We start from the raw sequence: 14,558 nt of genomic DNA, 5'->3' as shown, positions 1-14,558 counted from the left end.
GGCATGTCCTCTGAGAAGCGGCTGAGCACTCTGGTTTTGTCTTTTTTGGAGAAAAGGATGCTGAGGGGTGACCTCGTTGCTCTCTGCAGCTTCCTGAGGAGGGGATGTGGAGAGGGAGCGCTGCTCTCTCCTCCCTGGGATCCAGGGACAGGATGCCTGGGAATGGTTCAAAGCTGCGCCAGGGGAGGTTGTGCTGGTTTTGGCTGGGGAAGAGTTCATTTTCTTCATAGTAGCTAGTTTTGGATTTGTGCTGGAGGCAGTGTTGGTAATACAGGGCTGTTTTTGTGACTGCTGAGCCATGCTGACGCAGAGCCAAGGCCTTTTCTGCTTCTCACCCCACTCCACCAGCAAGTAGGCTGGGGGTGTGCAAAAAGCTGGGAGGAAACAGCCAAGACAGCTGACCCCAACTGACCAAAGGGATGTTCCATACAATATGACATCATGCTCAGCATATGAAGCTGGGGGGAGAAGGAGGAATGGGGGACATTTGGAGTGATGGCGTTTCTCTTCCCAAGTAACTGTTACGTGTGATGGAGCCCTGCTTCCCTGGAGATGGCTGAAGCCCTGCCTGCCGGTGGGAAGTGGTGAATGGATTCCTTGTTTTGCTTTGCTCGTGCTTGCGGCTTTTGCTTTACTTATTAAACTGTCTTTATCTCAACCCATGATTTTCTCACTTCTCGTTCTCTCCCCCATCCCACTGTGGGGGAGTGAGCGAGTGGCTGCGTGGGGCTTAGTTGCCGGTTGGGGTTAAACCATGACAGAGGTTCAGACTAGACAGTAGGAAGAACTCCTTTACCGAGAGGATGTTCAAACACTGGAACAGGCTTCCTCGAGAGGTGGTCAATGCCCCAAGCCTGTCAGTGTTTGAGAGGCATTTGGACAATGCCCTTAATAACGAGCTTTAACTTCTGCTCAGCCAAGTGGTCAGGCAGCTGGACTAGATGATTGTTGTAGGTCCCTTCCACCTGAACTAGTCTAGTCTAGTCTATGTGAGGAAAAGGAGACCTTGACAGAGGGAGATCAGGGAATGGCAGATCTGTGGGAACTGGCTTGTCCCTGGATTTCAGACACTTCTCAATTTCTTGCTTACCTTCCTTGGCTGTCGCTATAGCTTTTACTAGTGCTCTGCTGTAAGAAATGTGCTTAATGCACATGTCAGTGAGAACTGGAAATAAGGCAAGGAGAGGCTTTAAAATGTACGGAGAAGATAAGTGTTATCGTGAGCTCCAGCATCTAGCTATGTTTTTGCGGCTTGTTTTTTTTAACTTAATGATTAAGCTTAATTGAAAAAATCCAGGGACGCTACTCCAGCACCTTTTAAAGAGTTTGAACCTGCTATATTTTTCATGGCCTTATACAGCTCTGCAGTGCCCCAGCACTTGATGCCACTTCTCTGCCCTAGGGCCATCTGGCACCAAGCTCTTCCATGCTCCGAACCTCGGTGCTCCCCATTGTCTCTGCAGTCCCAGCTGTGGGGTGGAGGGGATGAAGGAGCTCCCTGCTGGTGTCCATCTCCAGGACCTGCCGGTCCTCCCACTTGGTGGTGAGAGGAGCCATGTGAGGAGAAACCAGCAAGATGTAGGACCTCCCCCCGCAGTTCCTGGCACCAAGACCCAAGATGATGGTGTTCGCCTTTCTCGTCTCCCCTCTGCCACCCACGCGCCCTCCATGTCAGGAGCACAGTTTGAGCCACGAGTCCATCCCCACCCAGAGCCATGGGCGTAGCGTCTCCCCAGGACATGAAGCCAGGCAGAAAGCAAAGATTGGGGCTTCATTTTCTGCATCAGCAAATGCCACCTGCCTGTCTGTAAAGTCCAGGCAGATCTGGATGGCCCTGGGGAGGCAGGCAAGGCGCAGGGGCGTCCAGTCAGGGTCGGTGAAAGCATGGTATTGTCCAAACCACTGCCCCACAGCCCAGATCCCCTCCTGGGGGGTAAAATTGAGGACCCCCTTCCTCCTGACAGACTCTTGGGCCACACCCGCAGCCCACCAGGCCCCCCCCTCAGCCACCTCCACCACCCAGCATTGCCTCCCTGTGGCGAAGCCCTGGCTGCCCAGCACACATGGCTCTGTGTCGAACCGCTCAGGATTGTTGGGCAGCGAGATCCACGCGTCTCCCCGTCTCACGCCTCTCTGGTCACCAGCCAGGATGAGGAAGGGGTTGGCAGTGTCTGGGTCCAGGGTCACATCGGCTGGGGACAGAAGAGGAGAAGCTGCTCAGGACAGGCAGCCCCAGGGGTGCATCAAGGCTACACACACCCCAGCAAGAGAAGGGACAAGGTGATTTCCTTTTTCCCCTGTCCAGAGATGTCCAGCATGGGGTGGGAAGTCCCCTTGTGCTGGGCTGCCCCAATGTCAGTGCTGCCCTGATCCTGCCCCTGCTCCTGATCCAGGAGCTTCCATGCAATCCATAGCCAAGGAGACCCCAATTTCCCAGAGGAGGATGCACCTGAGTGGATGGGTGCACATCTGCTGTGCAGACACCTGGACCTGAACCTGGGTGTCTCTAGTGATGCAAGAGTGAAACAGGCACATCTAGGTACAAACCAGTGCAACAGACATTACCCCGGGACCCCAAATTCCTGTTTCATTCTGTGAGTGATGGAGGGAGCCAAGGATGGCAGCTCAGGTGTCTTTCGTGTTGGTGGTGGGTCTACAGCACGAGGAAGTCATCTGGGGACGTTGCAGCCACCAGGTCTCAACCCCATGACAAGCCTAGGCTGGGGCAAGCCCCAGGTGCTTTGACTCTAAATAGCTCTTCCACAGCAGAAGCAGGGTGCATTTTTCTCCTCAACAGAGGACAGTTCCCCCTCCTTTTCCCTTCTAAAAACTCACCTCTTCCACTCATCTCTTCCACCTGATTGGCCAGGGTCTCCCTCCCTTCTCTCTCTGTCCTGGATGCCAGCGTGTCTGCAGAAAATCAACGGGGGGGAGGCAGGGTTCCCTGTTGAAAGTGGAAATTGCAAGACTCAGACACCACCTAAAGATTATGAAAAAGCAGAAGGAATGATGGAAAAGTCACAGTGTTCAGGCACTTTTTAGACAGCCAGCACTCACCTTCAGGCTCACTCCAGGAAGGGAGGTTTTGGATGGGTCTGAAGGTCTTCAGCCTGCTCTCTACTCCCTCATCAGCTCATGGCTGGCCTGGGCTTGCACAACATTTCCAGGTTGTTTGAGCAGATCAAAGTCCAGAGGGCTGGTTGGCCTGAAGAGCACAGCTGGGAGTCCGGCACCTTCGCCTCTCTGTGGGAGACCACACCACTGGGGCTGTCACCTCCCCGCCTCTTGGCAACCACCTCCCATGCCCTGAAACTGCTGGCAGGCCTGTGACCTCATCTAACACTTGAACTTGGGAGTTCGCTGCTCCCATTCCTGCAGTGCCCCCGTCCTGTTCGCATCACAGGATCTGCCACACCTTCCCTCCCTTTGGCCAGCTGCGGGTGGGTGATAAGAGGCTGCTGCACCGCTGGAGGAGGCTGTTATCTTCCTGTGGCAGGATGCTCAGAGACCTCCTGGGTCAGCGGCACCATGTGCAGCTCCAGCCCAGTGGGGTGTGGTGTGGGAACACCAGCCACAGACCGGTGGCTATGCTCTGGGTGTCCAGGCTGCGTACTGTGGTGAGGGGAGAGGTCTGGCTCCTTACAGGCACCGCTTGCCCAGATTTGTCATGCTGCCCATGGGTTTCAGAGTGGAGATGCTTGCAGGGCACGTGTTGCTTCGTTTGCTCAACTGGTAAATGGGGGACAGCGGGTGCTGGACTTTGCATCCCACCTCTCTGTTCTCCAGGCAGCTTTTCCTGTGCCCAGGGGCGATGGCCTCACCCCTGCTCGTAGGGAACTTGGGAGGTGGCACCCACTCTGCTTTGCCACACCACTCTGAAAGCCACCAGTTGTGCACAAAATAAAGCAGAGTACGAGGGGACCTGCTGCCGGATGGCTCTGCTGCCTGGCCCTGGGGCAGGGGCGCAGGAAGGCAGGACCGGGGCGGAGCGGCTCCGCAGGGACTATCCAGCCAGGGACTGCTGTCGCGTGGCGGCGTGGGCATGGCACGGTGGGGGCCGCGGCTGAACCTCCATCTGCAGGGTCAACCAGCAATGAAGGTAAACGTGTGGACCCGCTGCTTGCCTGAACTCCCCCAGACTCCGACTCACCAGCCAGCCGGGCGCACTGACTGGCTCTGTTTTACCCATGACCGGGCCCTTTTATACCCCTTTCTGCCTGTCCCCCACCTTGTCCTCCCTGATTCCCTTCTGCTGCACATGCCTGTAGCTGTTCACATACTTCCACCGACACCCCCCGGTGTCTGGGACCCCCAGCTTTGCATCCTTACAGTCAGAAGAGCCAGGCTGGCCCTGCCTGAAATGATGCCTGCAGATTTGTGATAGCCCAGCAATTAGCACCAGTGATGAGGTTGGTTTATTATACTTATCTCCGCTATCATTTTTTGGCCAGGTCTGTGTCTCTGTATGCTTCATTTATCGCCTCCCTCTTTTCCTTGTCATCCCTTTTGGCAAGGTCTCTGATCAGGTCCCTTTACCCAGGCAGATGCTCTCAGCTCCCGTGTGCTCCTGGCTGGGGATGGGAGGGTGCCGGATGCGCCTGGGCTGAGCACCCGTGGGGGCTGTCTTCGTGACACATCCCAGGGCAGCAGCTTTCCCCGAACATCCTCCATGGACTCGCCTCTTGGCTGGGGGAGGGGGAATTGCTTTTAAGCAATTTTTAAGCTAGTGCTGGGCTTTCCTCCCAACCCTGCGCTGCCTCTGGGTGTGAATCCTGGCTCCGTCACCTCCCTCCATCCCACTGCTGCCTCCGGGCTCTTCCCGGGGGACGTGCAAACCACTGCCGGTATCCATCCCCTCCCCAGTCCGGGGACAGCCGCGGGAGAAGGCTGCAATACGCAGCCGTGGAGAGTCCCTGCAGGGACGTGCCTGTAGATGTTGCCAGAAGAGCATTTCCGGAGCAAAAGCATTGCAAAAAAACCCCCAAATCACTCAGTGACTTTCATTTCTGAGCAGAGGCAGTGCAGGAGGAAATGGGTGGTAGGCTGGGACGCAGAGTGACGTTTTTGTTCGGTTTTTGGACACGGAAACGCTTAGCTCAGATGCGCCGGGTGACAGCCGAGCAGCTCCTGCCCCGGGCCCACGAAAGAGCTCGCCTCCAGGTACGTGGCGTCTCTCGGAAAGCTGCAGATTGAAATGGCTTTCTGCCATCTGCCAAAACTGGCCGCAGTTTTTACCTCTTCTTAACAAAGCTGGGACTAAGCCTGCGAGTGATAAGAGGGTTCAGGGGGGTTCAGAGCAGGGCCGGGTCCCATCTTGGCTGGGTTTTGAATTAGTGTTTTTATTATTTTGCTTTCCCTGGTCTGAGACCGCTTCCTGCCCCCAGCGTGGTGGCAGGGGATGTGCTGCAACTCAGTCCCAAATTTGTCCCAGAGGAGGAACATGCAGCCCCAGTTCCACATGCATTCCATCTGGGTTTCTCCTCCTCATCCTGCGCCTTTCCATCTCTTTCTTAGGGCAGGATAAGAAAAGCAAGGGCTCCATATTAAAACAGCTGCCACTTTTTAGTGGAATTAGAGGTGTTGCAGGTTGTCCTTTTTTTCCCTGTGGGAAATTCCATAACTTTTTTATACCAGTTAGGTATTTTGTATGTAAAACACCAGGCAAAGTCAGGCTGATGGTGGAAAATCGATTTCAACCTTCGGCATCTGAGGCTCTTCCCTAGACCTTATAAAAAGGGGCTGCATCAGCAATAAACCCCTTTAAATGTGAATTCTGCCTTTTATTTTGTATTCCCTTGTTTCTCCTCCCTTTTGCCCTTTCCCTTTTCTTCCCCATCTCCAGGTTGTGCAGCAGCGAAGAGGATGCTCTCCAGTTTCCATCCCCGCTGCTCTCTGCCGGCTTTTATCATTTTTGGTTTAGTTTTCCAAGCTCACGAGCTGAAGTCAGGTAGGGATCCCCCCGGCCCTTGCTGATCCCTGTGGCATTGCTTCCAGCCTGAGTATCTTCCCGGCTGCCAGTGCAGCTACTCCCCGTGAATGGCAGAGCACAGAGCAGGGTCAGGCCCTTTGCCGTAAACCTTGTCCACTTCTGAAGGCACCAGCATCCCTCTGCATCCGGGGTTATCCCTCTGCATCCTGGGTTATCCCTCTGCATCCGGGGTTATCCCTCTGGCCACGTCAGCGCAGGCAATCGGCACAACCTTGCTGAACTCAGGTGGAGATTAGACGATGCTGATGAGTTGATTGTAGTTTGCTGCCGTTTCCCTCCCTGCTTTCCCTGTTCCCAGCATGTTCCCAGCATGTTCCCAGCACATTCCCAACATGTCATCGCTTCAATGGACCCTTTGCAGAACCAATTCAATAAAGGGGAAAAAGAACAAAAACCTTTTAAAAAATATTCTGGGCTTTTTTTCTGTTAGATTGCTGACCTGAAGCAACTTCTTCAAGGCAGACCTGGTAAAAGGACGCAGCACAACAGTTGACTTGAAAGTTACCTTGCCAAAAAAAAAGTTAATTTCCTTTTGTTTACCTTCAACCAGAAATCACTTTCTCTGTAAGTTGAGTGACCAGCTTATTAATAAGCCTTTTTTAAAGATTTCCAAAGATGTCTAGAGCACCTGAGACATTTTTATTTTCTCTTGTAATAGGTATGAATAGCTGAGGATATTTGAGTTTTGTTTGTACCCAAGTTGCCTGCTTTCTCCAGCCAACCACCCAGAAACCTTCCAGCCATTTCCTTCCTTCTCTATTCTGCTTTGTCCCCTCCCTGAGCAGCATGGGCAGCACTTGTCCCCGTGAGAACAAATAATCTTTTAGGAATCTGAAGAACTTTCACAGCAGCGCAGGACAGGGAAGCAGAGGGACAGGCGGTGGCCTCACCCCAGCCCACTTACCGTGCTGCATGGCAGAGGTCCTTCTCCCAACCCTCCCCTCAACGCCGCGTCCCCCCAGCGCGGTTACACTCCCAACGCAATGGCACGGCGTGACAGCACACGAACAATGCGAAGCAGCATCTGCTGGTTTTCCAAGTTCAGTCAACACAGCAAACTCATGGTTATTTCTTCTTCCTCTGGGCGTTTCTCCCAGCTCCGCTCAATGTGACGGGACCCCCTGGCCCCATCACCGTGGCTGTGGGGAAGGACGTGGTGTTGCCCTGCCGCTTCTCCCCAGAGCAGAGAGCTGGGGACACGGAGGTGATCTGGTTTCGGGAACACTTCTCACCCTTTGTGCATCGCTACAAGGGGGGCCAGGACCAGTACGGGGAGCAGATGCTCCAATACCAAGGGCGTACCGAGCTGCTGAAGGACGGCCTCGCCAAGGGCAGCGTGGACTTGAAAATTTTCCATGTCCAGCTGTCTGACAGAGGGAATTACACCTGCTTTGTTCGCCGTGACTCGGATTATGATGAGGCTGTGGTGGAGCTGAAGGTGACAGGTCTGTAGCCCGTGTCGCCGGTACCTCTGATTTACTTGCTCGTAACCAGCGCTCTTCTTCCCTGCCCTTCTTCCCAGCAGCAATTTTAGGTGGCTGCTTTAGAAAGAGGGTTTTATTAAGTCCTCGTGTTGAAAATACCAAGAACTTCTCAGAGAGGTAAAATTGCTTACCAAGCAGCCGTAAGGAGCTTGTGAGATACTCTATACCTACTTCAGAAATGTTCTTGATATTGTTTTCTTCATATAAGTGGGTGTAAGAAAAAAATTGGCATTGGGTAACATAGTAAGAATGTCTTGGATTTGTGTTTGTGTCTTGGATACTTTAATATCCAGGCCTGCAGATTATTCTGCTGCAGTAGTAGCCTCCAGAGCAGACCTTTGAGTTAAATGAAAAAGGCTGCAAGAAATGTCATGACTCCAGATGACACTTGTCTTGAAAAAACCCTGGGATTTGTCTGCGTCAAAGTTCATCCCTTTTTGTCAGGGAGAGGAACAGCCAGGGCACCTTATTCCCCCAATATCTGGCACCCCGCAGGATCACCCTGGGGTCTCTCTTTTCCCGCAGCCAGCGGCTCTGCCCCGCTCGTCGCGCTGGAGCACTACCAGGACGGGGGGATCCGGGTGGCCTGTCGCTCGGCGGGCTGGTACCCGCAGCCCCAGGTGCTGTGGCAGGATCCCCACGGGCAGCATCTCCCATCCCTTTTGGAAAGCGTTACCCAGGATGAGAGCAGCCTCTTTGCAGTGGAAAGCAGCATCATCATCACCAAGGGTGCAAACCAGAAATTCTCCTGCTTGGTCCGACACGCCCCACACAGCCAGGAACAGGGATCAGCTTTTTATATATCAGGTGAGCAGAGGATGAGGGCATCGCCCTGCTGATGTTCCCGATGGAGCTGTGCTCGGAAAGTGCCACAGCGGAAAATCTCAAGTGCCTTTTGCAGGCTGTGTGCTCAGTGCAGCGAGTGTATTTTATTTTGCACGCTGCGTGTGCAAACAGCTGCGGCTTTCGGCAGCGTTGTGCAGGCGTGCTGCCAAAATTCACCAGTTCTGTCTTGAAGTGGGGTTTAGGGGAGGAAAAAGACACCCCTCATTGTAGTAGAGTTTCTACAGACACCTGGGCTAAATACAAACGTTCATAACACTGGAACAAAACGAAAAGGAGAAACCAAGCCATGCTCTTAGTCTCTCCTGCTGTGAAATCCTGTTCTCCTGGTTTGGTATGAGGAATAAATCATCGTGTCTTGTTTTAGCATCTGCATATATTGCATATATTTTCATTTTTTCCTTGTCACACAGAAAAGCTCCTTTTTACTGGAAGACTGATTTGAGGCAGGGAATATATCAGAACGCAGATGCAATGGTGAACTGGATTAGCCATACACCAAACCGCACCGCAGTGTCACGTGCTTTTCAGCTGTGTCCTTTTCCTTCTTTACTTTGGGAATGAACCATTTTGGGAGACTTTTATTTCCCTGGGGGCCCATACCGTTCTCCTGGTGGTACTGCTCTGCACTGGAGTGTTGCTGTTGGTGCATATGTTACCCTGTTTCTGGTCCTATGTTGCCTAATGAAATTTAAGATTTTTTTTCCAAAGAGGAAGAAAGCATGATTTAACTAGAAATGATTTGGTTAGACATCCATTTTCCCTTCAAAAATCCCCACCAATGTATGCAGCCAAAACATCATCAGCCTCAGACAAGTGCTAAATTGCCCAAATGAATTTTTTTTTAAATATTATTTTTTGTCAGTTTGAGGAGTACAGTCAGGAGCTGATTTTCACCCTTGATGGGATTCAGACCTCTTTGGATAAGCTTGTATGAAACGGAAATAATCTACTTCCTGTTGCTGCTTCCAGACTTGCCTAACCCCTTTGGGGGTTTTATTTTTCAGATCCCTTTTTCCAAAACGCCCATCCTTGGATGACCGCCCTGGGCGTGGTCCTGGTTGCTGTGGTCGCTCTCATTATTATTGCTGTTTATCTATTTAAGATCAAAGGTATCATCCTGGCGCGGGGTTTGGGAAGGGGGCTGGGCAGCTGTCCTATATATCCACCTCTGGTTTTGTCAGACGAGTGGGTTTGAGAAATGCCAGGATGGTCCTGGAGTCTTGTCTCGGTGTCTTGGACACACGTACGGTGCCAGGGAACTTAAAGGCCCAGGGATTTAATTTCTGGCAAGAAAAGAAAGGTTGTTTCTCCAACAAAAAGGCTAGCAAAGAAGGAAGCAGGTATTAGAGCAGCACGAGCCAGCTGTTCCTTTGCGCCCGCCGAGGGTGGATTCTGCCTGCAAAAATGGAGCAATAATTTGCCTGGCCCTGCAAAAAGAAACCCTGGCACTTTTGGGGGCTGGCAGGGCTTCATTTCCTTCTGAAAGACCCCCCTGTGATTAAATAATACACGGGAATAAAGGAAACTGAAATCCTCAGTTTCTTACCAAAAGGAGATGGAGCCAGTGGGTCGTGCAGGCGCTGCACGCACGACCAGATCCCATGGCCTTCCTGCCTTGCAAATGGCTGTAATTCCTACTATGGTTTAATCAGTGCTCTTTGGAAGCAATGACTTTTAAAATTATTTACATTTCTTTCTTTCGTTCACAGGAAAGCATGAGAGAAAAATAGGTAAGCTTTACTTTCCATTTCCCAGAAACTGGAGAATTCCCTCAAGTGGAAGAATTCATGGGGCACGTTTTGGGGGATATGGGGGAAGGAAGTGGTTTGGCTAGAGGCTATAGAAAACTGTGAAATTAAGTTATGAAATGATGAAATGATGTCGTAATTGTAAGGAAACTCTTTGCAGAACCAAAGAAATCATGAACAGATGTTGTATCAACAGTGAACTTTGCTTTTCAAAGAGCTCTCAAGGTTCTTCCCAAAGGTGGAGGAAACTTTGGAGTAGCACATTTCATTTTGCAGGGGTCTCAGCTTTGTGTCGACACTAAAGAATCACAGGGGCAGGATGGTTAGGTAGCACTGAAGGTGAAATTTAACCCCATGCTCCTCCTTGTCGGTGCAAACCTGCCCCTTCACCGCTGCTCTGGAGCTGGAGCCCTTGCTCAGGTCTCCAGCAGCACAGCACTGGCCTCTGCCCAAGGTGGGTTCAGGGAGGGTGGGCAAGATCTCCGAAAGTCTTGAGAAGAAAGGTCTTGAGGAGCTCCCGGCTGAAGCTTTTCCATCATAAGCAATTTCAGCCTCCTCCCTGCACCAACAAGTGTACTGGGGAAAAAGGAATCGGCTTTGGCAGTGATGCTCTCTTCTGGTTTGCTTTTCAGCGATGCAAGAGGCAGCACTGCGTAAGTCTCACCCCGTCTTCCCGGTGAAATCCTCTGTGAAAACTCTCAGGCTTGTTTATTCATCCTCTCATTCTGTCTGAATGTTCTTTTCAGGCAGATACTATAATTCCTCCTTCCCTGACCCCTAATAATATGAAAATTCACTCTGAAATCTCATTAGGATTTTTTCCCTGAGTGGCTGTCAGTGCTTTCTTAACACTCTCATTTAGTAATGAAGTAGTACTGAAAAGTTACTAGTTTTTAGGAGGAGATTATAGAAGCCTAAGCTGCTGAATATTTTCTTATAAAAACATTGATTGATTACCAAGAAATTAAAACAAAAACAAAAAACCTACTTAAAGAGCATATATTTTTGTTTGCTTGCAGCTCATAGAATTGCCAAGAAATAGTCCTTTTGCTATTAAAAATAAGCTCTTGCTAAATTGGTGCTAATGCGGGGGGAATAAATGATGGGCAAAATAGACACAGGTCAGCTCACTCAGGAATCGTGAGCATCCTTGCAATCAGAGTATAAATCAGTGCATCTGCCCCCTTTATCACAGCCTCTTCTCACCTGTGTGATGCTGTAGCTGGGGTCCCAGGGAAGGGATTGTGTCAAATAGTAACTTGTGTGTGTTTCTTTCTTGTTTAGGGGACCGTGATGCAGAAATTGGTGAGTATCCTCTTCCTTACAAAGGATTTTTTACAGAGTCTGTATGGGGTGGTGCTTTTTTTTAAATTTCATTTTAACTTTTAAAGTGTCAAGTGAACCAAAAAGTGGTTGGGGGATAAGGCAGAAAGGAGAGAGTGAATTTAAGAATCAAAAAATTAAAGATCATTGAAGATGGTGTCTCGGGTTGGGGATGGACGACTGCAGCACTGGCACAGGCAGGTGAGAGTGCCCTGCTACAGGTCCCCTTGTAGGTGAGGGACCTCCCAGAGACCTCTTTCTGCCCCAGATTTGAGCAGGACCTGCACCATCACCTGCAGAACTCCAGGCTGGGGGAGGGAGAGGGCTTTGCATTCCCAGACATTGGCAGAAACCTTCCCTCCTGCATGTGCAGGTGGTGATGGGAAAGGCTATATCCAAATCGATGCCCCACAACCCATCTTGTGCTGACTTATCTTCTTTTTCAGAGAAGCAAGCTGAAGAACTTGGTGAGTCTTGTTCTTGTTCCTATGTGGGAGACTTTTCATTTGGGCCATTTTCCCATTTGGGTTTTGCATGTATGCCCTGGTTTTGGTTTTCCTTTGGGGAAAGGAAGAGGTAGAAGATACAGAACTCATTTCAGAAATGTTATTTTCCTTTGTTCTCTGTGTTTTTAAGCTATTCCCTGTAATCTTTCTATACTAAAAATAAAATTCTTTTCAGTTTTCAAAGAAAGCACAAACAGACCATAAATACATGTCTGAATCAGCATGATTATATTTGTAGTAAATGGATGGAGCCCTTTGGAGTAGCTAAACATTGAAGTTCTGAAGCTACATGCTGTGAGACAACTTTTTCACAAATATAGCAACAATTCAGAAAATGTGCAGCTACGCTGGCATATCATTATCCTGAGCTAATCCAGTACAAGTGTGTTCAGATTATCTCTCAGCTGCGTGTTGTTGATTGTTTTGTTTTGTTTATAGCATGGAGAAGATATACAGTGCCGATAGAAGAAGGTAATTAAAGTTCGGTCTTTCAGGGTGCCAAATCATCACCGCTTTAAATCTCCCTTCCTGGCAGTTCCCCTCCCGCAGTGATGCTAGTGGGACCAGGGACGCCTCTGCCAGCACCCACCTCACAAGAGGAGGTGTGACACCCAGACCTCTTGTTCAGTTGGTGCATGCCACCGTTTCAGGCAGATCTGGAGAGTCCTGATCCTGAGTGAGCAGTGCTGGCCATGTTTTAGAGACATGGGGACTTCTTCAGCCCAGAGGTCTGCTGGCAATCCTCGTCCCTCCCTGCCTGATGTCGTCTCTCAGCTTCGTTTTCTGTTCCTTGCACTAATATTGTTACCTTGTGCAGCTTCCCATGCCGCAGTCTGCCAGCTATTGCTTTCACTCTCCTCCTTCCTTATGCAGTCCCAGCAAAGATCTCTCCTGGTGTGAACTCTGCCCTGATGTATTGACTCCATCTTTCCTGCAGTGAACGTGGTTCTGGATCCAGACACAGCCCACTGTGACCTCGTCCTGTCTGACGACTGCAAAAGCGTGAAACGAGAAGACACGCGGCAGGACATCCCTGACATCCCCGAGAGATTTAAACCATGGCGCTGTGTCCTGGGCTGTGAAGGCTTCACCTCGGGGAGATACTACTGGGAGGTGGAGGTGGTGGATGGAGGAGGATGGACTGTGGGGGTCTCTAGAAAAGATGTGAAAAGGAAGGGTGAGATTGAGTTTAAACCAGAGGAGGGCATCTGGGCAGTGGGGCAGTGGGCAGGGCATTTCCAAGCTCTCACATCCCCTGATCGCACTCTCCTTCCTGAAATCCAGACTCCCAAGCGGATCCGAGTCTCTCTGGATTATGAACAGGGGCGGGTGGCATTTTTTAGTGTCGACGAGGAGATTCCCATCTTCACGTTTCCACAGGCATCATTTGAGGGGATAAGTGTCCACCCTTGGGTCTGGCTGGGTCCTGGGACGTGGCTCAAAATGTGTCCCTGATGAAGGGGAGGAAGTAAAAGAAGCCTCTTTGAGGGGACCTCAGGAGTTCAGACTCACAGAAAGATTTAGGTTGGAAGGAACTTGTGGAGGTTTCTGTTGCAGCCACCTGCTCACAGCCAGGGCTAACCTCAAAGCTGCCCTAGGTGTCTTTGGACCATGTTCAGCTGAATTGTGTAGCATCTCCAAGGATGGAGATCTTGTTACCTCTCTGGACCTCTGTCCCAGTGCTGCACCTCTCTCAAGGGGAAGAATTAACCCTTTATGTTTGGTCAGAGTTTCCCCAGTTGCAATTTGTGAGTGTAGTCTTTCAGCCTCACTTTCTTACCTGTTGAACGACACTTCCACTGAAAAAACACTCCCGCATCAGGGATCACTTTTTAGATCTGTGGAATAAAGTTCCTTCAGTGGGATTTGTCTGCATGTGTGTCAGCACCAAATGTCTGTGTCTGAGATGTTGTCTCCATCTCCTTTTAGCCTGTGAGGAGTTGCAGGCACTTTTGAGAAAATGTGCATCCTGCAGAAGACAATGAAGACATGTCAGTGGGATCAGTCCATGGCTGTGCTTGTCCCCATGCCTGCAGCACAAGCCCAGGTGACAAGCTCACCTATGGCCTGGAGACATCTAACACTTTGGTCGCTCGTTCTGGGGGAGGAAAAGCTGCTTTTGCTTACAGTGCTGAGGAGCCTGGAGCAGGCTTAGAATGTCCCATGTGGGCTGAAATGAAGCTGGAGGAAACCAAAAATTCATATGAAGGGCATCTTGTATTAAGACATGTTTTCAGGCAACTCCAGATTATTTTGCTGTAGTGGAAACTGCCACCTGCAAGGAGAGGATAAAAGTATGTGTGTCCTCTGAGGCCAGATATGCTTTTCACAGAATCACTAACGTTGGAAAGGACCTTCAAGATCATCAAGTCCAACCATTAACCCAACACCACCATGCCCACTAAACCATGTCCTGAAGCGCCACATCCACACATTTTTTGAACACTTCCAGAGATGGCGACTCCACCACCGCCCTGGGCAGCCTGTGCCAATGCTTGACCACTCTCGTGGTGAATAAATTTTTCTTAATGCCCAATCTAACCCTCCCCTGGCACAACTTGAGGCCATTTCCTCTTGTCCTATCACTCCCTAACATGCAGAGCCACTCCACCACCTCTCCTACCTTGCCTATCCCTTGGGAAGAGCTTATAGCCATCCATTG

The 14,558-nt window shown here is 50.6% G+C and overlaps 2 protein-coding genes across 2 annotated transcripts; one reads left to right on the top strand and one right to left on the bottom strand.

Annotated features, from left to right (window-relative positions):
* Nucleotides 1-1,671: 1,671 nt before the first annotated feature.
* On the bottom strand, nt 1,672-4,189 carry LOC104621610 (tripartite motif-containing protein 7-like). The gene is made up of 3 exons (XM_010288136.1): nt 4,186-4,189; nt 2,836-2,910; nt 1,672-2,192 (listed from the first exon to the last, which is right to left on the bottom strand). The coding sequence occupies exons 1-3, from the start codon at nt 4,187-4,189 to the stop codon at nt 1,672-1,674; spliced, it is 600 nt and encodes a 199-aa protein (XP_010286438.1).
* A 1,673-nt stretch (nt 4,190-5,862) lies between these two features.
* LOC104621609 (butyrophilin subfamily 1 member A1-like) lies at nt 5,863-13,351 on the top strand. The gene is made up of 10 exons (XM_010288135.1): nt 5,863-5,947; nt 7,087-7,434; nt 7,999-8,280; nt 9,324-9,428; nt 10,029-10,049; nt 10,700-10,720; nt 11,352-11,372; nt 11,837-11,857; nt 12,335-12,367; nt 12,834-13,351. The coding sequence occupies exons 1-10, from the start codon at nt 5,863-5,865 to the stop codon at nt 13,349-13,351; spliced, it is 1,455 nt and encodes a 484-aa protein (XP_010286437.1).
* The last annotated feature ends 1,207 nt before the right edge of the window (nt 13,352-14,558 follow it).

The sequence above is a fragment of the Phaethon lepturus genome, unplaced genomic scaffold, assembly GCF_000687285.1.
Source record: "Phaethon lepturus isolate BGI_N335 unplaced genomic scaffold, ASM68728v1 scaffold13285, whole genome shotgun sequence".
NCBI classification, from domain to species: Eukaryota; Metazoa; Chordata; class Aves; order Phaethontiformes; family Phaethontidae; genus Phaethon; species Phaethon lepturus.
This window is presented reverse-complemented; position numbering and strand designations above follow the sequence as displayed.

Excerpts from the sequence above, each read along its gene's own strand:
- LOC104621610 (XM_010288136.1), bottom strand. Across the intron at positions 2,193-2,835 it reads GGAAGAGATGAGTGGAAGAG|CCGATGTGACCCTGGACCCA; the intron begins GTGAGTTTTTAG and ends TTCTGTCCCCAG.
- LOC104621609 (XM_010288135.1), top strand. The coding sequence starts at position 5,863 with ATGCTCTCCAGTTTCCATCCCCGCTGCTCTCTGCCGGCTTTTATCATT. Across the intron at positions 7,435-7,998 it reads GGTGGAGCTGAAGGTGACAG|CCAGCGGCTCTGCCCCGCTC; the intron begins GTCTGTAGCCCG and ends CTTTTCCCGCAG. Across the intron at positions 12,368-12,833 it reads TACAGTGCCGATAGAAGAAG|TGAACGTGGTTCTGGATCCA; the intron begins GTAATTAAAGTT and ends TCTTTCCTGCAG.